Source organism: Equus quagga, chromosome 15 (genome assembly GCF_021613505.1).
Source record: "Equus quagga isolate Etosha38 chromosome 15, UCLA_HA_Equagga_1.0, whole genome shotgun sequence".
Classification (NCBI taxonomy): Eukaryota; Metazoa; Chordata; class Mammalia; order Perissodactyla; family Equidae; genus Equus; species Equus quagga.
In genome coordinates, this window is record NC_060281.1 from 59876782 (window position 1) to 59900034 (window position 23253).

General features: G+C 47.0%; 1 protein-coding gene and 1 long non-coding RNA gene across 15 annotated transcripts in view; one reads left to right on the forward strand and one right to left on the reverse strand.

Moving 5' to 3' along the window:
• SLC22A23 (solute carrier family 22 member 23) overlaps positions 1–23253 on the forward strand; it is a 157090-nt gene that overhangs the window by 37543 nt on the left and 96294 nt on the right. For 13 of the 14 annotated variants that reach the window (XR_006885380.1, XR_006885382.1, XR_006885379.1 and 10 more), the window contains exons 2-3: positions 1026–1129; positions 6965–7119. Coding sequence is in view for 2 of the 14 variants with exons in the window: in XM_046640644.1 (XP_046496600.1) it covers positions 1026–1129; positions 6965–7119 (259 nt within the window). In the remaining 12 variants the exon portion in view is untranslated. The remainder of the gene's footprint in view (positions 1–1025; positions 1130–6964; positions 7120–23253) is intronic. The other variant, XM_046640645.1, reaches the window with a different exon arrangement.
• On the reverse strand, positions 11652–16789 carry LOC124226869 (uncharacterized). Its single transcript, XR_006885388.1, has 4 exons — positions 16134–16789; positions 13326–13441; positions 12969–13189; positions 11652–11871 (listed from the first exon to the last, which is right to left on the reverse strand). It is a non-coding gene; the product is annotated as an uncharacterized LOC124226869 (long non-coding RNA).

Consider the following 23253-nt stretch of genomic DNA (forward strand, 5'->3'; position numbering starts at 1 on the left):
CCCCAGCTTCTTCCCCACCCCCGTCCCTCACTGCACCCCAGCTTCTTTCTCACTCCTGCCTCTCTGTCTCCACTGACCTGGAGTTAGGGCCCAGAACTGAGAGCTCCAGCCACTGCTTTCCACTGAGGGAGGCACGTGACTGATGGGGCGACGGGGGCTGCAGGCTTCACAGTGTCCCCAGCGGAACCCGTTCGGTTGCCCCTCGGGCCCGCAGGTCAGCTGTTTGTGAATGGAGTGCTCTGTTCTCACGTGTACTCCTCTTGAAAACACATCACAGGAGGGGACAAATGGGTTTCTCTCCTGCTTCTACAAAAGGAGAAAAGAAAAATTGCAGGGTTACTTAAACTTTTTTATTAAATATTAAAACTTAATTGTAAAAGTAGTCTAAATATTGTATTCACTAATTGGCTTGCTCCAAGTGGAGCAGAAAGCTTTAGAGAGGAATATGGGAAAACACAAGGGATATTTACAAGAAAAAAATAAGAATGTTTAGTTAAAGTTGATATTTCAAAATGTACTATAACCGTCTTTATTTTTAAGACTACTTACGAAGCTTGGGGAATTTCTTGGGATGAAAACACAACAGTTGCTTTTAATTTCCTCATGTCATTATGGAGCCCCATGCACACAGCTGGCAGGGCCTTCCCATGCCCGGGGTGGGGTGACAGCACGGTGAGAAGCGTACTGGCTCCCTGGAGCGCCCGCCTCCCTGCTGCCCCTCTGGGTCGTCTTCCCTGGGGGAGCTGGGACGGCAGGGACGCATGTCCCCAGATTTCATGGGGGTGCTCCCTGCAAACTTTTATAACCTGTCCCAGACTAAAACATTACACTGCCTCTGTGGGCAAATTATATTTCTCGTTGTTGAGTTTTCAAAAACACTGAAGAGTCTTTTAATGGTATGTGTGACGTGGCACTGCTAACGGTGTCACCATCTTGCCACAGATACTGTATTGCCCTTATGATTGACTACAACTGGCATCTGTGTATGTTTCTCTCTGACTTATTTTCTATTTGCCCCTCTCTAGTGGGATCTTGTGTGTGATAATGCCTGGAAGGTCCATATCGCTAAGTTCTCCTTACTGGTTGGATTAATCTTTGGCTACCTAATAACTGGATGCATTGCTGACTGGTGAGTACCACCGTGCCCGCCGCACAAACCTTTGGAAGCCACAGCAAGCCTTTGCTGGCTAAAGAGGAGTGATCAGTGTTAGCCTACTCTTACTGAGCCTTTTCTCTTCCCTGGTGTGGGTGCCAGAGCAGAAAGCCAAAGCCGTCACCTAAATTCAGAGCTAAATGGATTGGCCATTGCACAAACCCTTCTGAAGTGAGAATTTAAGCACACTGCAGTTCTCTGGCTGCTAGAATCTAGCAAAACCAGCATGCAGCTTCAGCCCCTTCTCCCACTGACAGTCAGTGTTTGGTTGGGAAGAGCCTGAGGACGTAGGTTCGGGGCTTTCTGGGCTGGGCCCTGAGGGGTGGATGTACAAGATGCATCAAGAAATGGAGAGAGGAGAGAGGAGCTAGGCACTCCTATGCACAGGAACTGAACGGGGGTGGGGCTGTGTGGACTAGCGCCTCAAATGCCACCCAGATGTTACAGAGGGACGGTCCTTGTAGTTGGCTTGGCCAGGAGATGCGTCTGCGGGGTCCATGGGGAGCTGGACCTTGGATAAGGGATGGGCACCGCAGGCAGAGGAATGGTGGTGAGGAGAGTTGAGAATGAATATGCTTTATTTGAGTGGATGAGGAGGTCTGAGTGCCTGGAGCAAGTTGTGGTTCAGGGTGAAGTGATGAGGTTGGGGAGATGGAGATGGGCAGGGGGAAATGGTAGTGGAGATGGTCATCATCACCATCATAATGATAATAATATCAGTGACAATATGAGCAGTGGACACTTGTTGAATGACTACTGTTGCCAGGCGCTGTGCTCAAGACTCCCAGACATGAGCTATCCCAGGCTCACAGCACCCCATTAGGCAGGCACTTCCACCGCCTCTGCTTTGTAGTGGACAAACGGAAGCCCAGCTGTCTGTCCCATCCCCAACTTCACTCAGCTTTTAAGTTGGAGAGCCAGGATTTGAAACGAAGGCCCTGGCTTGGAGCCTGCTCTTCACGCACTGCCACGACACTTGTTTAAGGTGTTCTGCTATCACAAGGGCAGCAGCTGCGACGCCTCTGGGCCCGAGGCTATTGCCCCGTGTCGACGGGGTTTCGAGTATTAAGACTGCTCAGGGAGAGAGGTGCGGTGTAGCTCTTGCATTAACATGTAGCATATATTCCTGTGTGTTTAGAATTTGTTTAATCATCCTTTGTAAATGTTTCTTAAGGACATTCCCTGGGGACAGTAACAGAGAAGCTGTCGACAGCCTCTGGAAACCTATGCCAGGGCCCTCATGGGATTTTTTATTATTTTGGGTGAGGGGGGGTGTAGGTTTTTTTTCTTTTCTTTTCTTTTTTGCTGAGGAAGATTTGCCCTGAGCTGACATCTGCACCAATCTTCCTCCATTTTTTGTATGTGGGTCACTACCACAGCATGGCTGATGAATGGTGTAGGTCCACACCTGGGATCCCAACCTCTGAACCCGGGCTGCCAAAGCGGAGTGTGCTGAACTTTAACCACTACATCATGAGGCTGGCCCCAGATTTTTCTTTCTTTCTTTTTTTCTCCCCTCTGAGGAAGATTAGCCCTGAGCTAACATCTGTCACCAATCCTCCTCTTTCTTTTTTTTTTTTTGCTGAGGAAGACTGGCCCTGAGCTAACATCCTTCCCCATCTTCCTCTGCTTTAGATGTGGGACTCCTGCCACAGCATGGCCTGATAAGTGGTGTGTAGGTCTGCACCGGGGATCTGAACCAGCGAACCCCTGCCACTGAAGTGGAACGTGCAAACTTAACTGCTACACCACTGGTCTGGCCCCACGTTTTTCTTTTTTAACCAAATACGTGAGCTTAAAGGTTTTCGGAGTGAGCTGTACTGACCTAAAAGATATTCTAATCCCAATATTTTAACCATAAGGACTTTGTTTCCCAGAAATCTACATTGAAATAGGTTAGGAAAATATACTAATATAATCCATGTGAGTTCTTTATAAAAAAATGCAGACTTGACTGAGGTTTTAGTGTCCTTATTCAGTGATTTGACAGGGAAAGTAAATATGGACTTCTATTAATAGGTGAGTGTGTAACAGTTCAAATTGTTCAGAGGTGGTTTTGTGATTTCTTACTTCTTGCGCACATGCTGCTTGTCCTCCCTGCTCACACACCAGGCCATGAACAAAGGCAGAGGAGTCTGAGGTCTTCCTTCCAAAGGGACTAGAGTCTGATGTTGCACCCGCGTCCGTGCAGGTGCGGGTCCCAGGTCTGCGGCAGTGGGCGTGGGGGCTGGAGGGGCAGCCCAGGCTGCTTCGTGCTGTGGCTTTTTGCACATTTTGAGTGGGCCTCAGTTCCAGTTTGAAAGTTTGGTGTTTTCCCACCTTTCTTCTTTTTTCACTTATTTTTGCCATTTTACGCCGTACTAGAGCCTTGCTTAGAAGAAAATAAACCCATTAGAGGGGACTCAGATCTCACAGCTGTGCACCTGTTTCATGGCCTCATAGGGAAGCTGATCAAGTCACAGTTTACGCTTTCTGAGACTGCAGTCTGCATATGATAAAACTTAAGGAGTACTCTTTTTTCTTTAAAAAGTTACTGTTGTCCACACAAACTTTGTTTGGGGAGGTACCTTCTGTATTGGCATAGAGCGCATTAGTTTAGCCACGTGAGAGGGCAGCCAGTCAGCCCTCTCGGTGCCCTCCCTCCCCCCCCCCGAGGTGCTTCCTGAGCTGGACGTTCTGCAGTTCTTGCTCCAGGAGCCCTCTGCACCCATCTCGGCTGCCCTGGGAGGCTGGCCTTTATGGCTGCGGGAAGGAGGGCTTCTTACCCATTGGCTCCTGGCTGAGCCTGGCCCGTGGGGAGGGAGCAGCAGCTGGAGAGCAAGGCGGGAGGAGAACCAGGTGGGGCATTTTTGCCCCAGCTTGCTTGCTGCAGGGCTGCCCAGGGCTCGCTGCTTCCCACCAGGGGGCCCTGTACACAGCGCCTCTCTCTGGGTTCCATGACCCTCCTTCCCTCCAAGACCCTGGCTGTTACTGGGACCAGAGTTTCTTCCACAGCTTTCCTACCCTCTTGCTTTTATTAAAATCCCCTCGAATGACTTCATTAGAGTGGAACTTCTGTTTCTTGTTGAGAGCCTATGTCATTTCTCTATGGCTGCTCCAACAAAGGACCACACGCTTAGTGGCTTACATGAATCGTTAACCTAGAGTTCTGTACCTCACGCACGCAGGACCAGAATCAAGGTGCCGGCAGGGGTGCATTACTTTCTGGGGGCTCCAGGGAAGAATCCTTGCTTTTTCCAACTTGTAGAATCTGCTTGCATTTCTTGGCTCCTGGCCCCTCTTCCAGCTTCAAAGCCAGCAATGGCCTGTCAGGTCCTTCTCACGCTGCCGTCTCTCTGGTTCCCTGCAGCCAGGAGAGGGTCTCATGTGCTTAGATAGGACCCACTTGGATCATCACCTGATCTCCAGGTCCTTAACCTTAATCACATCTGCAGAGCCCGCTTTGCCATGAAAGGTAACGTATTCAGAGGTGCTGAGCATTAGGACCTGGACATCGCTGAGGACCACTGTTCTGCCCCCCACAGAGCCTGCCTGATGAAGCCCTCTGCCTTACAGAGTCAAGAGGGTGATTTTGTCAGTCACCTCTGGGGAGATTCTGCCCTGGGGGTAGCCAGTTCACAGGAAACCAACTGACCAACTGACGCTCGTTGAATGCTTGCTAAATCACTTGCCCATATCTACACCCAGCAACAACCCTGTTAAGTCCGCATTAACTGGCTCTTCCTAAAGAAAGCACAAGGCATGTTTGAACATGGCTGGTCTTTCCCGAGATCACGTGGTTCGTAAGTGGTGAGCCTGGATTCACGGTTGGGGTGCTCGGAGTTTGAAGAACATGTTTGCCCCACAATTCCAAATGATGATGTTTACTTACTGATTTTAGCAACTGTTTGGGAGGGAGAGATTTAGAATAGTTTCTACAAGTTAAAAAAAAATCAAGGATCTTTTCTGAAGTATCAGCACAGGGCAAACCACATTTGGATGTCAGGGACGTCGACATGCAGGAAGGAATCATAGCAGCTGAAACATTTACCTCTTGCTCTGGGCCAGGTGTGGTGCTTGTCCATCAGCTCTCCTAATGATCTCAGTAACACTCCGAAGTAGGATGGTTATCCCACTGCACAGACGAGCGAAGGAAAGGCACCTACAAATGGGGAAGTTAAATTTTGTTTGTTTTCCTTCATTTTAGGAGACCAACTAAGCCATGTTTTACATTTATTCCTGTAAGTGAGTTAGGTTTGGACAAAATTACCTATAGAGTCTTTCCTGATAAGGGCTTGTGACCCAGGACTGGTCAAGGGAAGTAATGGTTGAAATCTCTGACAAGATAATTAACTTGCATTTGCATGGAGCTCATAGCCATGCCCTCATTTCACTAAACCAGAGTGACTAATGGAGATGGTTAGAAGCCTAAGAAATTCTGAATGCAATTGTGGCCTGTAGTTCCCTCCCCTAAATTTTCTTGAAACTACATGTATCTGCTTCATTGGGCAAGGGCGTGTGTTACTATTGCTTTTTTTTTTTTAACAGCTTTAAGGAGAGATAATTTACATGCCATAAAACTCACCCATTTTTAAGTGCACAATTCAGTGAGTTTTAGTATATTTACAGAGTTATGTAACCATCACCACACTCTAAGTTTAAAACATTTTCATCGCCCTGAAAGGAAATCTCGTGCCCACTCACAGTCATTCCCATTCTCATCCCCAGCGAACCATGAAGCTACTTTCTTTCTGTTTGCCTCTTCTGGGCATTTTCTTTTTAGGTGGATGCCTTGTCATAACTATATCTAGGTTCAAGCCGTTCAGCTACCCTTCGGGTGTTTAGGGTAGCGGGCGTGGATATTTTTCTGTTGGCAAATAGAGTCCACTGCTCCGATTTATCTGTGAGCTGTCCTTCTAGTGCCAGCTGGTTGTGTTATATTAATTTGCGTGATGGAGAGTTTTGTTTTGCTTTTCCTACTAAGTTGTTGAAGGAAAAGGTGGAAGGTTAACACTGGAGGGACCGAGAGCTAGGGGTTTACCATTCCCATGCGCCAGCGCTACTGTCCTCCCAGCCACGCCTAGAAGCACATCGCCCCCTAGTGGCCACCCATCTCACACCGACCAGCTCTGCAATCCGCCAGCCTAGTGTGTGCGCTGCCCTTTCCAGAAACGCAGTGGACAGGGCTACCTCCGGCCCCTTGCTGCCTGGCGGGCTTCGCTTTCAGGTCCACACCCATTATTTAAAGTTCAAGTTATCTTACTTTAGTCTGTCACCCCTTAAAAATTACTTCTCATCGTGTAGTTGGAACAAATGGGCAGCCGGCTTGGCCCTGGCTCTTATAGGCTGCATGTGAGGTCAGGTCCCTGACTGGTTAACAGCCCAGAGAAAGGAAATGAAGCTGCTTTGCTCAATGTCTCTGTTGACTTTGGAGCCAATTCTAAAGGTCAGCGATTTCTCAACATTTTATGCTGGGCGTGTCGAGGTTTATGTTTGGGGAGTTATTGTTGATTTTGTTACTCTTGCCTTGAATTATCCCCCTATATACTCAGAAATAGACTCACCAGCAGGACTTGGGTTCCTATCTCAATTCTACCGTGCGATAGCTATTTGATCTATGCTCCCTTATCTATGAAACGGAGCAGTTGGGCTAACTTTCCCCTCAGAGCCTTTCTACACCTAGATCTAGCAAAGTGCGTGTGGACAGTGTGAAGACTCTTAACCCAGTGCTCACACAGTATCTCTTGAGCCCCTGCTGGGTACTGGGGTTCAGAGCCTCAGGGCCCTGTTGAATGATGCTTCCTAACGTTTCCCCTCTGCCTCCGTCCACAGGGTCGGCCGGCGGCCTGTGCTGCTCTTCTCCATCACCTTCATTCTGGTCTTTGGACTGACCGTGGCGCTGTCGGTGAATGTGACGATGTTCAGCACACTCAGGTTCTTTGAAGGATTTTGCCTGGCCGGGATAATTCTCACCTTGTACGCATTACGTAAGTAGGAGCCTTCACGACTAGTCTTGAAGAAATTAGCGAAAGTGTTGCTGCCGCCTGTGAGGTTCTGAGAAGGGTGCTCTGCACGCTGGTGGTTCGGGACGGCGGTCTTTGCAGGCACAGACTTTAATGGCCTCAACTGTCATGAACAAGCTTTCTCAGGATGTCATCTAACAAGCACTCTATCCTGACCTCCACTGTGGGCTCGGGACACATCAGAGGGCCTGGAGGGCTGCGTGGCTGCATAATTGCTTGGAGAAGTGCAGAGCAGCCCACAGCTGATGTGCAGGGCTTTAGCCTTCCTCCAGAATTTTCCGTGTTGATATTCTTGCACTTCCAAATCCAGTACTTCATTGGGCATCCTCCCTGTACTTGGTTCCAGAAGCACATACCAAGTGCCTGCTATCATGTGGTCTGGGCTGCGCGTTTTGATTGATTCTCTGAGAGTTCTTCTTATTTCTTTTCTCTAATGCTAGGCAGAATCCAAATTTTCCACGTTCTCATGTGCCTAGATGTGGCCTTAAGTGATCTGGGCTTGAACCCTAAGCACTGGTTCTGGAAAAGTAAATGGCAATATTTGTTAGTATTTGCTCTTTTTGGGGTAAAGAAGACTTTCCTCCATTAATCCATTGTACTGCTGGCCGTATTAACTCCCCTGTCCCGTACGATTACGTGTCACTGCATTGTCGTTGGTGTTGCTATAACACAGCCCCAAACCCATAAGGAGGAGGAAGGTTTTAGGCATGGATGTTTTACTTATTCTCTAGTTTTATTAATCACCTTGTGCAAAGAGCTGTTGGGAATAATGTAAGATGGTTTATAATATGTTTTGTCTTTTTCTTTCTCTTTGACAGCTTGGGTAGGAGGCAGTTATAGATGGAGTGGCAGTTTCCAGTGGGTCAAATAAGAATAGGTCTGATTCTCTTAAGTTTGTGTATTAAAGACTTGATGACACTTTTAGACAATATGAATTTTTGTTCCCCTATTGTGGAGAATAGATATATCATCAATTTATAATGTCGTTTTATAGTCACAAAGAGGAAATGGGCATTGATAGAGGCCACAGATGTATCTTCGAAATCCAGGCAGCCGTTTTGTCATCCTCCTCCAACACTGAACTGAATTGTAATTTCTTAGAAACCACCATTTCCAGTTTATCTGCCTTTATTTTGGAACGCTTGTTTCTTGGGGGTCTTTAGGAATATATGTGTTCAAGGTCAGTGGTCTAGGTGATGGCTGTTTGGAGGTTTTGTTTCTTTGAACAGACAACATGAGTACTGGGCGTGCAGGTCTTCAGACAACACGCCTGTGCTGTGCTCTGGCCCCGCCCACCTAGGGGTCCATGCTGAGGAGCAGGTTCCACTCGCTTTTCTTCGCCCTGCTCCCAGATGCTCTCTTGCCCCCGATATGTGCAGGTATGATGGGGTCTTCTCTTCAGGCAGCCATCCTTGCGGACTCCTGGTTGTCACAGGAGGATGTCAATTCGGTGCTTCCCCGTGAATGGTCGTAAAAGGGGGCAGCTCTGCACACTGACAGATAGAATAGCTGCCCTTCAGGAACTTAGCAGAGAGTATGACCTCAGTCTCAGCACCCCAGTACTGATCACATTCAGTGGAGATGTTAATGGGAGATGGCTTTAAAGCAAAGATGACGTTATGGGTTTTATCTTGCATGCCGACTGCTAATGGTGGGTCGAGGCTGCCCAGGAACTCCGAGAAGGCTTTGGAGGATGCTTCGGGGCTCTGTGGGAGAGAACACCTTGCACCATTAGCCATGTCTGCCTGTGATAAGGAAGGAGGGGAGAGGAGGGCTGCGTGAGGCTGACGCTCACTCTCTCTACAGACGCTCCCTGAATGAAGCCAGACCAGGAGAGAATTTCCCCTGAACTGCGTTGTTTCAGCCTCCCGTAGAATCCTTACTGACTTGTGCTGTGATATGCATTGGCCCTATGAAGTTTGTTGTTGTACTTACTGTAAAAAGTGATGCTAAGGATGTTTTTTCATGAGATTACATAGTGAGCTCTTTATAGTAGAAAGTTCTCTTCTATTTTGGAACCATAAAAAGAATGTGTTTATCCTAGGAAACTGCTTTGCTTTTATCTCATAGGCACAGAGTCTTGTAACCCAGGTATCTGCAAACTTTTTTTTGTAAAGGGCAAGGTAGTAAATATTTTAGGCTCTGCAGGTCTCTGTCACAACTGCTCAACTCTGCCATTATACCATGAAAGCAGCCATAAATAATTTGTAAATGATTAGGTGTGGCTGGGTTCCAATAAAAGTTTATTTACAGAAAGATGGTGGGCCAGATTTGACCAGTGGGCCACTGTTGTAGGTGATTCTCTCTCTGTCCATTGACTGCTAGGAAGCTCAGAAAGCTTGGGATCTGATCCTGCATGTGTGTGGGCCTGACGAGGTGAGCTTTAGATTCTGGCCTCTATCATAGGGTCATCTGAACTTTCCTACTTTACTTTCTCCTTTGTGCCATTTTCCTATTTCCATAATTTAAGCGTTATTTTATTTTATGTGTTTGTGCAAGCAGTCTTAAATTTTTTCTGAAATAAAGCAGGGCATAAATAAATGGCTGTGTTTTCTTAGATTGGAATTACCAGTCACACATCATGACAGATACCATTGCAATGAAAATTCCCAAGTATTAACCAGTGGCTCGCTGTCTAAGCTAATACAATGTCTAGTATAGGAAAACTGAAATAAAGCAAAAGGATGGAAGACACATTTTTAATGGTCCCGACCTATTCTCCCCCTTCAGCCATAAGGTTTTTATCTCACTTAATGCATCTGCTGGAAAGGCCTGTACTTTCTCAGAAGAGAACTGGATATCATTCTTTCTTTAGTCTTGCAGGTGCTTAGCGATGTAAACAGGAAAGTAATGACTTGTGCAGATTTCGTTTCTTGTGTAGTTTGCCTGGAGAGTGGACTCTCAGTTTTGAGAAATGCTGCTGACTTGGGAAAGTTTTCTGCTTTCTGTGCAAGGTTGCTTAAGGTTTTCTTCTTTGGAATTTTTCTATGGCACAGTCCAGTTAAATACTCTTCCCTCTAAGTGTTTGCTTCCTTCAAGTCGCCAAAGGGAGATGTGCTTGTGTAATTAGGACATAAAATAGATTATTGGCATCTTCCCGGGAGTCTTTACATGGAGGCAGAGCCCACATTGGCAAGAGCAAGCGAAGCTGAATGGGTTTGTGTAGGGCTGCATTGTGGTTCCTGCAGCCTCTGAGCATCACGTGACACTGAGATAATTAAATACATTTGGGCTACAGCAGTGGCTTAATTGTATCCCTTTACCTCTGGACCAAAAAAGGAAAAAGTTAGACAATCTTGACTTAGCCGGGCAAGGAGCAGGGAACCACAGACCAAGAAAAGAAGCAATTGATCACATTTCCTTATTTGTTTAGGAACATAAAGTCTTATAAAAGACGGAGGAAATAGTTTTCAATAAAGGAAGATGCAATTTGTTATGGTATGAATTCTTTTTCCAAGTAGGATTCATAACATCACAGAAGGGAAATACAGCATTGTTTAAGATGTATCTTTTTTCACAAGAAGCCGATGCGAGATTTCTGCTTTTAAGTTGATTTGGTGTTGGATGTAGTAAGTCCCTGGGAGAGAAACTTTTTTTTAACATAAATACTTTCTTTAGTTGGTCTCCTCATTTGACCTCTGCCTTCCCCCTCCCCCCTTTAACAACCTCCTCGACCCCGATTTGAAATAAGGAACATACTGTTGGCCGGCCGAGACTATCCCTTAGTTACTGTGCATGAGTGAACATCACTTTTTTGTTTGTTTGTTTTTTGGCCTAACAACAATGAACAATTTTCTTGAAAAATTTACTCAGAGCTTCATGTTCTCATTATAATAGCTCTCCTTAAACCCAGACAGCCTAAATAAAAGGATGAATTTTACACATAATCAAGGAGTGACCAGAAATTTCACAAGTGACTAAGTTACTGATTACTTTGCAAAACCAGAAGCCAAGTCTTAACTGGTAAATAGACTCGGAAAAGTCTGAGTTTGCCCTGGGTGGGGTGAGGTTCTCTTTCCCGTGGCCCTGATGTTTCAGGCTCTCACTGAAGTGCTTGAGTAATTTCTGACGTGCTGGTGTAGGGTGGCTTTATCTTCCTCACTATTGAAGATATTTCTATAATTTGATGTTTTTCTGAACTAGTATTCTTAGGAACATGTTTCAATCAACAGGGTTGGTAAGCATCAAAGCTGTGCTGTACGTTAAAAAAAATCGACTGAACCAGATGGCTCCATGTAATGAGTTGTTGAGCTGTGGAATGAATAAAATGGAGGTTGTTGAGCTGTGGAATGACTAGAATGGAGGTTGACTGCCTTCAACTGTCTTTTGGTTCACTTCTTCTGGGGAGCAAATATTTGCACTGCATTTGGGCAAGGGAAGTTCCACTGAGTGTGTGCTGGGTCCTCCGCTGGCCTCTCTCTCCCCGACCCTCCCCGCCTTCAGAAACCTGGGCCTTCCTAGGTGCAGCAAGCCCTCGGAGCCAGAACCCTGTTCTTCTGGCAGGACCGGCTCTACTCACTGGGCTTTTTTCACCGAGGCAATGAGTCAGAGTTTACCAAAAGCCTTTCACAAACGATTTTATTTTTTTAAAAAGCTTCGTAAGAATTTTGGTTTTATCCAGGTTCAAACTGGCATGGCTGGGAAGTCTGAGTAGACTGAGGTTTCTGCATCGGTCTTTTTCTTCACAGAAAACACATCGCTGTCCCTGCAGACAGACTTCAAAGAGCACAGGGGTACATGAGTGAGCAAAACAAGTGACGAGGCGTTTGTCCCCTCCACCCCTCTTCCCTCCATCACAACTCTGAGGAACCCTTCCTCCTGGTATAACCACAGGGTTGAGTGAGAACAAAGCTCCTGTTGGGGAGTTCCAGTCCCCAGGAGGGGAGACGGTGTGGCCCAGTCAGGGCCCTGCTGCTCCTGGCTGGGAGACTGCTGCGCTGAGTCATCCAGCAGGGAACCAGAAAACCCCACTGACGACTAATTTTTCTCCAAGTTGTAGCAGTCCTTCAAATAAAAATTACTAACCCTCTCTCTGTCCCTGTGTACATCTTAGCCCACACTTAGATTTATAGAGAGATTTTCTGGGAAAAAAAATGTCTGTGTGTCTGTAGGGCATGTAAAGATAATCTCTTACCTGCATGTTAAAAATGGAAATATGAGGGCAGAGGGCGAGTCAGTGGCTGTCAGCCTCCTTGAGACCCATCTGCCCAATCTTCCGTCCAGAAGTTAGGGCAGGAAAACAAATGTGTGTGTATTGCCTAAATATGTAAGTAAGCTTCAAAGTGCATATATCTTTGGGTGTTTTGAATTTGGTGAAGATAGGCCTGTCTCAAAATTAGAGGCAAAGAGAGCAAATATTTAGATACCTGGCATTTTAAAACTAGAGTCTTTGGATGCCTCTTCCACACCTTGAAGGTATTATGAAGCTGTGAGTACCCTTAGGGACGAGGTTTTTCCCAGACTGGAATTCTGGTGGTGCAAGTGCTTCATTTGAAACACAGCTGTTCACCACACTGAAGGGAGGCGGGGGGAGATCTGGAAATGAGGAGATCCGAACTGCAGTGGGAGCCCTACTGTGGGCCAACTCTGTGCCCGCAGCAAATTGCTCTATCTCAGAGCTTCTGTCTCCATCGATACAAAGTCAGGGCATGGGTTTTCAAACTGTGTCCCATGGAACTGTGGGATCCCTTCCTGGAACCATTGGTGGGGAAAATGGATAGATAGGAAACAAAAACAAATGGATTCTTTGTGACATTTAATACTGCCGTAAAAATAAAACAACAACAACAAAAGTAAATGGAAAACCACTGTACCTTCCAGTTTTAGTAGAATTCTATGGCTTTTGAATTCTAAGCTCAACCAGTAGCCTCCTTCGGTGTTGAAGAGTTTCGTAGGTCCAGGGGGCATGAACTAGGGCTGCTTGGCCCCCAAACCGTGTCCTTCTCAAGTCTACCCTAATAACCGCTAATAACTAGAGTTGCCGGGCTTCCATCCGTGCTCCTGTGAGGCTGCTGCGCTGTGTCCACGAGGTGCTCTGGAAGAGAAGAGGTGCCAGGCTAGGATTCATGGTTGACAGCTCCCTTTCCCCCTGGTTCCAGACCCTGCCCTCGGGGCACAGCCACACCCCGCCCGAGCCCTCCTTTCTCGCTGACTGTAGTCTCCCTTCTTACCACACTGCTGCCTGCTGGACTTGCAGGTCCACTCCAGGAATCCTGCCACACTCCGCAGGGTTTTCTTTTCTCGTCTGGAAAGGTGGGCTGGGATGTAAAGCTGAAAGCTGTGCTGACTGGAAGAGAGGGTTGAGGAGGAGTAAGGGAGCAGTATTGGCCTGCCTTTGTTTTGCTTTTCACTCTTGAAACAAAATAAAAGAGAGAGAAAATAATGCAGTCACCCCGAAAGCAAGTAAAGAACACCAGGCCTTTTTAAAATGTCCAAATGTATCTGGTGGAACATAAAATCATTACTGGTTTGCCAAGAGTCCTGTAGCAAAAAAGCATAACCTTGGCTGAGAGAACGGAGAGAACTCTAACTCCCAGGATGCAGAGTCATGAACCTTTGCTCTTAGTGGCTGTGTTACTCTGAGTCATGCCAGGTGAACTCTACTTCCGATAGTTTAAGTCATGGTGTTTTGTGACCCCCGTGGAAACACAAGACCACTTTCTCCTTGGCTCATTCACTTGGCAGGCATTTCAGGGCTTAGTAGCTGCCAGGGCAACGAGTGGTTAACTTGAGTACTTACTGGCACTGCCAGGTGCTGAGCACTCACAGGAGACACACTTTCCTGCCCTCCAGGACACTCAGAATTCAGTGAGTGGAGATGCAGGGACAGGCCCTGGCTGGACAGAGGGCGTTGGAAAGCGACCTCTGAGCCATGAGTTTTGTAGGGTCAGGGAGAGTAGGTGTTTGCTATTCGCAGTGGGTGCTCAGAGGCCAAAGAAGCCTAGTGCATTCTGGGTACTGTGGGTGCTTAGAGACCAAGGAGCCTAGTGCATTCTGGGTTACTGTGGATAATTAGGGACCAGAGGAGCCTAGTACATTCTAAGTTACTGTGAGTGATTAGGAACCAGAAGAGCCTAGTGCATTCTGGGTCCTGTAGCTGATGAGGAACCAGAGGAGCCTAGTATATTCTGGGTACTGTGCGTGCTTTGGGACTGAGGAGCCTAGTGCATTCTGGGAACTGTGGGTGATTAGGGATGAATAGGGACTGGTTGGAGCCCAGAGTCTGAATCATGAATAGCAAAGCCTAGGAAGGAGGCTGGGACAATGCACAAAGATTCTATCCTCCATGACCTTAGGACAGTGCCAGACTACTGAAGGGTCTCAAGCAGGAAAGGCAAACCTTTAGATGCATGTTTCTGGGGACCACTCAGACTGTGGTGCTGGGGAGCAGAGCAAGGAAGGAGGCCAAGCGAAAAGCTGGGCAGCTGTTGCAGTGTCTAAGTGAGGAAGGAGAAGAACCTGAATGAAGGCTGTGGCCACAGGGAAGGAGAGACTTGAAGGAGGTGCAGTCCACAGCCTAGATAATTGCAGAATGAGGAGAAGGCAGAGAGGAGGACCAGGTGACCAGCTTGGGAACCTGGATAGATTTTTCTCCAAATAGTGGGGCAAGGGATGCGGTCCAAGCATTCTGATTCCAAATCCTATAGATTTTGAAGCTACTGGCCACTCCTTTCTTCTGGCAGGTTTCATGGGGGAAGATGATAGCTTTAGTTTCAGATATGATGAGTTGGTGGGGCCTCGGGGCATCTGAGGGCATTGATTTAGCAGGTGATTGGTTATTCAGAAGTTGAGGATCAAGGTCCATGTGTCCTCATCATAAAGGTGGCAGTTAAAGGCTCAGGAATAGCTGAGATCATCCAGGGCTGTGTGATGTTAGAAATAAATGGATGGAGGTAGAAGAACCAGTTGAGGGAGATGGAAAGGAATAGCCTGAGTGGTCAGTGGAAAGTCAGAAGAGGCTGATAACCAGGGAGCTAAGGAAGTGGCTGATGAGAGTGTCTGATGATATAAGACAAGGATTGAGAAATGTCCACGGGATGTAGCAATGATTGCCCAGTAGGTCAGACGTAACTGGGGCAAAAGCAACTTTAATTCAGTTTAGTGATTAAGGTAATCTAAATTATTTTAAGCATATGTTTTAATTCATATATTCCCCGGAGAAGTACTATCTTGGTCCTTATGTCAAGTATTTTAGAAAGAAAACAAATTTTTTTATTGTGGTAAAATGTATATAACATAAAGTGTACCATTTCAACCATTTTTAAGTGTACAATTCAGTGGCTTAAGTACATTCACATAATTGTGCAAGAAAATAACCTTTTAACAATGGTAAATGCTCATTATAATTAGGGAGAAAAAATTGAGTTGGAAGGTAAATCGGCAATGACTATTTTTTCTTTTTCTTTTTTTTTAAGGTATGCTTTTGGCCCTGAGCTAACATCCTAATGAATCTTTCTCTCTTTTTTTCTCCCCAAAGCCCCAATACAATATGTAGTTGTATATGCTAGTTGTAAGTCATTCTAGTTCTTCTATGTGGGTTGCCACCACAGCATGGCCTGATGAGCAGTGTGTAGGTCTGTGCCTGTGATCCAAACCATGGAACCCTGGCCGCCAAAGCGGAGCACAGGAACTTAACCACTTGGCCACGGGGCAGCCCCCTGACTATTTTTTCTTGAAGTGACCTTAAGCAGTTTATTCTCATGGCTCAAAAACTGGGAATTCAGAACTACAATTGACTTCAAGATGCAGTTTTGTTCTCCAAGTGATGTCATGTTGCTCACATTCAACGCAGTGTCTGAAGACTTGCCATGCCCCCCCTTTCTCGTCAACACGCGTGCATGCTTGTGCGGGCTCACATGTCAACAGTTGGAAAAAAGATCCCAGGAAGGATTCCAATGTTGGATGTAAGCCAAGCTCCACCACTCGCCCCGTTGTGATCTTAGACAAGGTACTTAACGACCCTAAATCAGTTTTCTCACCTGTGACAGGTTGTGCAGAGGGTGGAGAGGATGAATGTGCTCGCAGTCAGTAAGCCTTGAAGAACCAGGGAAGTTCTGGCGGCGGGCGTGTTTGTGCGCCTGCTTCTGTCTACGTGCCGGCCCCGTTCTGCTGAAAGCAGGGATCCCGCGCTGACAGAATCATCTTCTTCCAGTAGGGCCTTCTCATGTGATGGCTTCTCTGAGCTCACTGCAAACTTAGCAAACTTGGCTGAAGAGGAACTTTGGACTGGGGCTGGCTGCTAGCTTAGGGTCACATAGCAGAATAACTGGTGGGGGCAGTCGGTGTAAGAATCTGCCTCATAATTGTTTCTCCAGCAGCCGGCTGAATAAATTACCTCTCCTATAGCTTCCATTCAGAGCTCCATAGACCGCTTTTAAAAGTCCTAGCCGTTTTGGAGGTAGGAGAAGATAATAAATGAAAGAATAAACTCTCCTGGACAGATCTGACGCAAGGGTCTTGGCTCTTCTGTTGGACACCAGCAGCTGAGCATGTGCCACCCCCAGAAAGCTCTGTTAATTGCTGAGAAAAGATCCTGAGGAAATAGCATACTGGCAGCCATTTTCAGGATTTATCTTGCACGTGTTCAAAAAGTGCTCCGTTCCCCTTCCCAATATTATCAATCCCTGTTTTATAAAAGTGCCCACATACATTTTCTCTGTATTTTAAGTGTTAACTCATTAAACTTGTTCACTCTCCCTTAATGCGGCTGCTGGCCTCGTCCCGTTTGCCGTGTCCTGCCATGAAGTTTCATTAGCTTCCTTTGTGTCCAGATGGTGGCAGTTCCCATTTGTGACAGGGTCTGTGTGAAAATGTGTGCTCCCAGGAGCGTGTGAGTGGCGCGTGCAGAGAAGCGTTACCCTGAAATAGTAGCAGTTCCTTTTCTGTTGTATTTCCAAATGACTTCTGGAGGGAACGCTGTTCCGGAACCACCTTCCAGTTGCTGGTCCAAGAACATGTGAGACCCAGCAAATGTTTGGGGTGAAGTGATGGACAGCACCTTGTTTTGTGTGTTAGTTTCGCTGTCCCCTCTGAAGAAGCGTCCCTCTCCACGTGAACAAGGCCCCGCTCAGCATCCAGGCCTTCAGGGGCCATGTGCGCCGAGCCTGAGCAGGGTGTCCTGTTGGGCTCTTTCCCAGGATGTGGGGACTCGTGTAGCTCTTTTCCCTGGAGTCCAGCAGCCTCCCTGGCAGACGGGCGAGAAGGCAGGCCGGCCCTCCCCTCACCATGTGCGCAGCTCCTTCTTGGCCGCTGGAGGCTCTGGATGGGTGGCCTGCTGGTGATTTTCTGTAAAGTTAGACTGTAGACCCTCTGGGAGTTTCTAATGCTGTGACCTCTCCCCAGCTAGGAGCCAGCCTGGGGCAGTCTGGGGAGCAGGGAAGGGTCCAGCAGCAGGGCTGCTCCCAGGGGAGACTGAGGGGCCCTGCTGTTTGGGGTGGCGTTCCCAGGTGACCGAGAAGGACAGCAGAGGCCCGGGTGTGGAGTTCCCTCGGAGCCTTCTGCCTGGAACGCAGAGACTGGGAAATGGTGGGTCTCTGATGGAGGGCTGCTGCTTTCTCTTCGCTTCCGTCTGTGGGGCCTTTGATAGTTCCTGTGGAAAGGGACGCTTTGTGTTCACCAGAGCTGGTTCTGCTCGCTCTCCTTTGAAAGCTGAAAGGTGCTTGTGTCCCTTCCAACTGGTGCTTTTTGAAAGCATTTCTGTGCTTGATATTGGCTTTGTGTCAGTTCTGAGAAAGGGCTCAGCACTCCCTCCAAACCCTTGTCAGAGTGGGGGCAGGGGAGGAATTCAGAGCCATTTAGTTCAAGCCCAGCGCCCCAGCCCCAGCCGTGTCAGCTTTACCTGAAAAAGAACTGCCGCTTGTTCCGTGTGACTTGGAATTCCCCACTGTCTCTTCCCTGAAACCTATTTAATTGTCAAACTGGCATTGCTGTCTATAGTGTAAGGCCCTGGGCCAAACTTCAGAGGCTGTGAGGGGCTCCTGAGGTGGGGTAGAACGTGGGGAGAAGTATGATTTTGCCACATTGATCAATATTAGTGGCTTCCTTGTGTTGGGGTGGAGGCACGTGGCTGTCCTTGCTGACCGGATGAGAGGTGCTTGCTGGGAGGCCCCCGGCCCTTCGTCCCTGGTCGTTTGCTCCTGTTTAACTGGTCTCACCGCTCGAAGCATGACTTTGTCTGTTATCTCATCGTATCCCTCCCTTGCCTACAGATTGAGAGAAATAGGGACACGGAGGGAGAGACATGGGGTAGAGATCTGGATGTAGAGAGATATGTAGATCTAGGTTTCGCTTCTTCCCTGGTAGAAAGAGCCATATACAGCCTGGCGCGCAAGGCCTAGACAGGGAGCGGCTGGGCGAGCCTTGCGTGGAGACTCCTGTGCCTGCCCTCCAGCATGTGCACGACATGTGTGGGGCACGATGCTGTGCAGCTGAGTGGCGTTTTGATGTTAAGGAGGGATTGAGGAGGTCATGGTGATGGCTGTTTGGTAACAACAGTAATAAGCTATTTATTGAGCATTTTCTAAGTGTAGGTACTGTGATAAGTGATTCATACACACACACATATATTTTAATTTTATGCTAACCATATAAAGTAGATGCTACGAATAGCCCCATTTTTATAGATCGGGAAACTGAGACCTTTAGCCCCTGGACCTTGTCTACTTTGCTAGTGAGCCTTTAAGCAAGAGCTAAAATGTATTGGACATCTACAGTGTCCTTTGATGCTGTGCTGAGTGCAGTATAAATATTTCATTTAATCCTCCCCATAATCCTATGATATAGACACTATTATGATATTATCCCCATTTTGCAAATGGAAACCTGAGGTGTAGGTAAGGTATCTTGTCCAAGGTCACATACCAGGAGGTGGAGGAGCCAGAACTGGAACCCAGGTCCGCACTGCTCGAGGGCACGTTTGTAACTGCTGTGCTATTCCTAACAGCCGCCTTTTTCTTTAACTTAAAATATGTTATTATATTATATGTGTCCATATATTGCATTAGTTCTTATAACTTCTAAATAACTATAAGACCAAAATGTTAGCAACACTCAGTTTCAAAACCAATACAATCCAAATTAATACCAGTACTGTAAAGTGATGGATGATGGTCTTTTTCTGAAACAGAATCACCCACTCACCCTTGTTGGGTTAAATAGCAGAAAGACGTAGCTTCAGATTCAGTTTCATATTCAATCTATTTAGGTGTTTAGACTTGAATGATTCCAGTGTGCATGATGCCTTTTCACGTAATTTTACTGTCTAAAATAGCGTTAACAATTTTAAGGTTTTGCCAGCATGGAATACCTGAACTTCACATCCCCCCGCCGTGCGCTGAGCACGCGTCAGTCGCTCACTTTAGTGGGATGTTTCTTGACGGCTCTGCCAACCTGTCTACTTCTCTTGAAGATAAAGTTAGATTTGTGGCATTATTAAAATGTGAACTTAAATAGATATTGAATCCGTTCGTCATTGGAATTGAAACTAGAAGCCTTCATTACTGCCTGTTTCCTAGTGCTCTTCTGCTAATGAAGTTGGCCTTTATGGAGACGAAAGGTCCTCAGCCTGACGCCGGGCTCAGCGGAGGTCACCATGCCTGTGCCATTGTGCACAGGTGGTGACTCGTTCTCTTGCTGCTTTATTCAAACCACTGTTAAACCTGCATTTGTGCACCTGTCATGGTGACATAGCCTTTGTGAGTGTAGATCCAAATGCGAACGTGGGCTCTGAAATCTCAGGTCCGTGCTGGATTATAGGCTGCTCATTCAGATGGTCCATGTTCTGCTTATGTTAATATAGTCTAGGATTTTCATTAAAATGAGAGCGGAAAATTTAAAAATTCTCGGTGACTGACAAGAACGCATCAACAGATGGACACAGTCTTCCCACCCCACTTGAGGGACCAGTGTCCTAGAGTTGAGCCCCACGTGGGTGACCCACTCTCCCTGTTCTCACTCCTGCTCCCCTTAGCTCCCACTTCATCACTGGGTTGGGGACTTGGCCTAGGCTTGCTCCCCTGCTCCCCTGTCTCTTTCATGGCTCAGCTTCCACTCTGGCTCTCTGGCTTTGTTCTCCAACGTCCTGAGGACAAGACAAGAAAGAAACAAGGACAAGAAAGAACCTTTCCAAGACTTGTGTCAGCCTCTCTCACTGAGGAGCCTGGCCAGCCTGGAGGTGCCCTCTCCTCGGGGGTCACTATGTGGGGGCTGTGCAAAGATGCAATGGGGGAGCTGCTGGGAAGTTTTTCCCAAAGGGCTCAGGCCATGGAGGGACTTGCGTGCCAGGTAAGATGTTGGGCTTGACTCTGTGGGCACTGGAGACCCATCGCTGGCTTTTTGGGAGAGAAAGTAATGTATTCTGTTGTGTGCTTTGTGGGTCATGCCCCTCTTGTCCCGTGGGCTGCCATGAAGCAGCAATCATTGGTGCGGTTTACAAGTTTAACCCGATAGTTTCCTCTCTGATGCAGAAGCATCCCTGGAAAAAGCTAAATGGAGAACTAATCATCCAAATCTAGATCTCCTGTAGGTGGAATTTACCAAAACCATACCTCTTCTCGACAGTTTGGTCACCGAAAGATGGTCTCCCTTGGAGTCATCTTGCAGCTTCCTCGTGTTTCACCTGGGCTCTCGAGTCCCGTGCGTGTGGAACCTGCCAGCCACATGTCAGGGTTATTGTTAAACTTTCACGGGAGCTTGAGGTGTCAGGGAGGATCCTGTTACTCTAGGATACACTAATCTTATTCTTTAAAGGAGTTTAATTGAGGGGCCGGCCCCATGGCCAAGTGGTTAAGTTCCACGTGCTCCGCTTCAGTAGCCCAGGGTTTCGCTGGTTCGGATCCTGGGCGCGGATGTGGCACTGCTCATTAGGCCACGTTGAGGCAGCGTCCCACATACCCCAACTAGAAGGACCCACAACTAAAATATACAACTATGTACTTGGGGGATTTAGGGAGAAAAAGCAGAAGAAAAAAAAAGAAGATTGGCAACAGTTGTTAGCTGGAGTGCCAATCTTTAAAAAAAAAAAAAGAGAGAGAGTTTGATTGAGTTACAGAAAGCACCACCCAGTGAGTCCCAAGCTGAGATCCCGGGATATCACAGTCCCAAATCCTACTTTTTCCTTTGTAATCATTGCCCCAAAACACAGTGGTGTTCTCTGACCCATTCATGGTTGGATCTTATTTTCCGTTTCCTTTGTGGGGTCACTGTAGGGTCTTGTTTCATGTTCTCTTCAGGGGATAATGGCTCTCTTGCTGTTTTTCCAGGCTCTCCCTTTTGGCATTTTTCCTTTCTACTTGTGACAGTAGAAGCAAATGTTTGCACAGTTGGCTTTGCCGTTCCATCTCTGCTGCTTTGGTATCTGTGTGGAGTAGCGGGGAGGCTCTGTGGCTGTCAGCAGACAAAGGTCATCCCTTTTGTTTCCATCCTCCTCCTCAAAGGGATGATAAGGCAACTCACAATGAAAGAGCAGTTGAAAACCATAGGATAATTACCTTCTGAAAAGTTATGCAGACCTCTGACCTCTTCAAATATTGCGAGTTACTATGAGCAGTTTATAAACATAACCTGAAAAATGTGGGAACAATGATTGTTACATGTGTAAGTTATAAAAGAAAGATTTTCTTTCCCATTCCTTCTCACACATAGTCCTATGAGACAAGGCAAACCAATCAAAATAAACTATTTCTAAAGAGGTTTAGAGGAGAGCTTTCCAAGAGAACTTGCTGCATTGATGGACGTGTTCTCTCTCTGCACCGTCCAGTGCTCAACCACTGGTCACATGTGGCTGCTGAGCTCCTGGGATGTGGCTCGTGTGACTGCGGGACTGAATCTGTAGTTTTAGGTAATTTTAATTAATTAAATTTAAGTAACTGCAAGTGGCTAGTGGCTACCGTATTGGTCAGCTCTGCTAGAAACGTAGCCTTAAATCATTTCTGTATGATTTATTTCGCCAGCTCTCACCTCCCTACCAACTTCCAAACTTACATATCCAGCTGCCTCGTGGATATTCCACTTGGGTGTCTGGTAGGCATTTTAAACTCAGTGTGGCCAAAATGGAACCCTCATTCCTCCCACATCCTCAAAGCTACTCCTCTCTGATCTTTCCAATCTCAAAAAATAGAACCACCATCTACGCAGTTGCTCAAGCCAAAAATGTTTGAAGCTTTCTTCTCTCTCTCCTTTGATCAGCAAGTCCTCTTGGCAACTCCTTCAAATTATATTGAGTCCCTCAGTTCTCTCCACCTCCACTGCAACCCCTGAGGCAAAGCCTTTTCATTTCTTGCCTTGTGGATAACCACAATAGGTTCCTGACCGATTTTCCTGCTTCCTGTTCAAACCTCTACAACTAATTCTTCACTTACAACCAGGGTAAATTTTATACAACATGAATCAGACCTTATACTCGCCTGCTTCCTCTGAATTAGTTAGCAGTGGCTTCACTGTGAAGACTGAAAACCAAAAACAAAGTAGATGTTTATTGCTACCATCAATAAAGTCAGTCCAGGACTGATATGGACAGTCTCATGACACTGGGGCCCAGACCCTTCCTGTCATGCTAATCCAGCCATCACATCCATATTCCAGCCAACAGAGGTGGCAAAGAGGAGGAGGGAATACTCCTTCCCATTAAGGTCACTTCTCAGAAGTCATAGGTGCCACTTCTTACATTCCATTGGTATGTAACCTGCTCACACCCAGCTGTGAGGGTGGCTGGGGAACATCATCTTATTTTGTACAGAAATAGTCTGCGGAAGCAGGGAAGAATGGGTATTGGGGGCTGACTAGTGGTCTTTGCCACACCCTCAAATCTAGACTCCTCACCACAACCTAGGAAGTCCTATGTGGTCTGACCCCTGCTGATCAAGCGCTGTATTCCAGCCTAACTGACCTTTTGGTTCTCCACATGCCAAACTCTCACTTGTTCCTTAGCTCATTTGTACCAACCTTTCTCTTAGCTCCATCCTTGACCTCTGCAGGCCTGGCTATGTCTTGTCACTATGATTCTGCTCATGTGACAGCTGCAGATCTTTCTCAGACTACCCATTTACTCATCACCCAAACTTTTGAATCATCTGCCTTTTTTCAAGTATCTACCACTCCCTG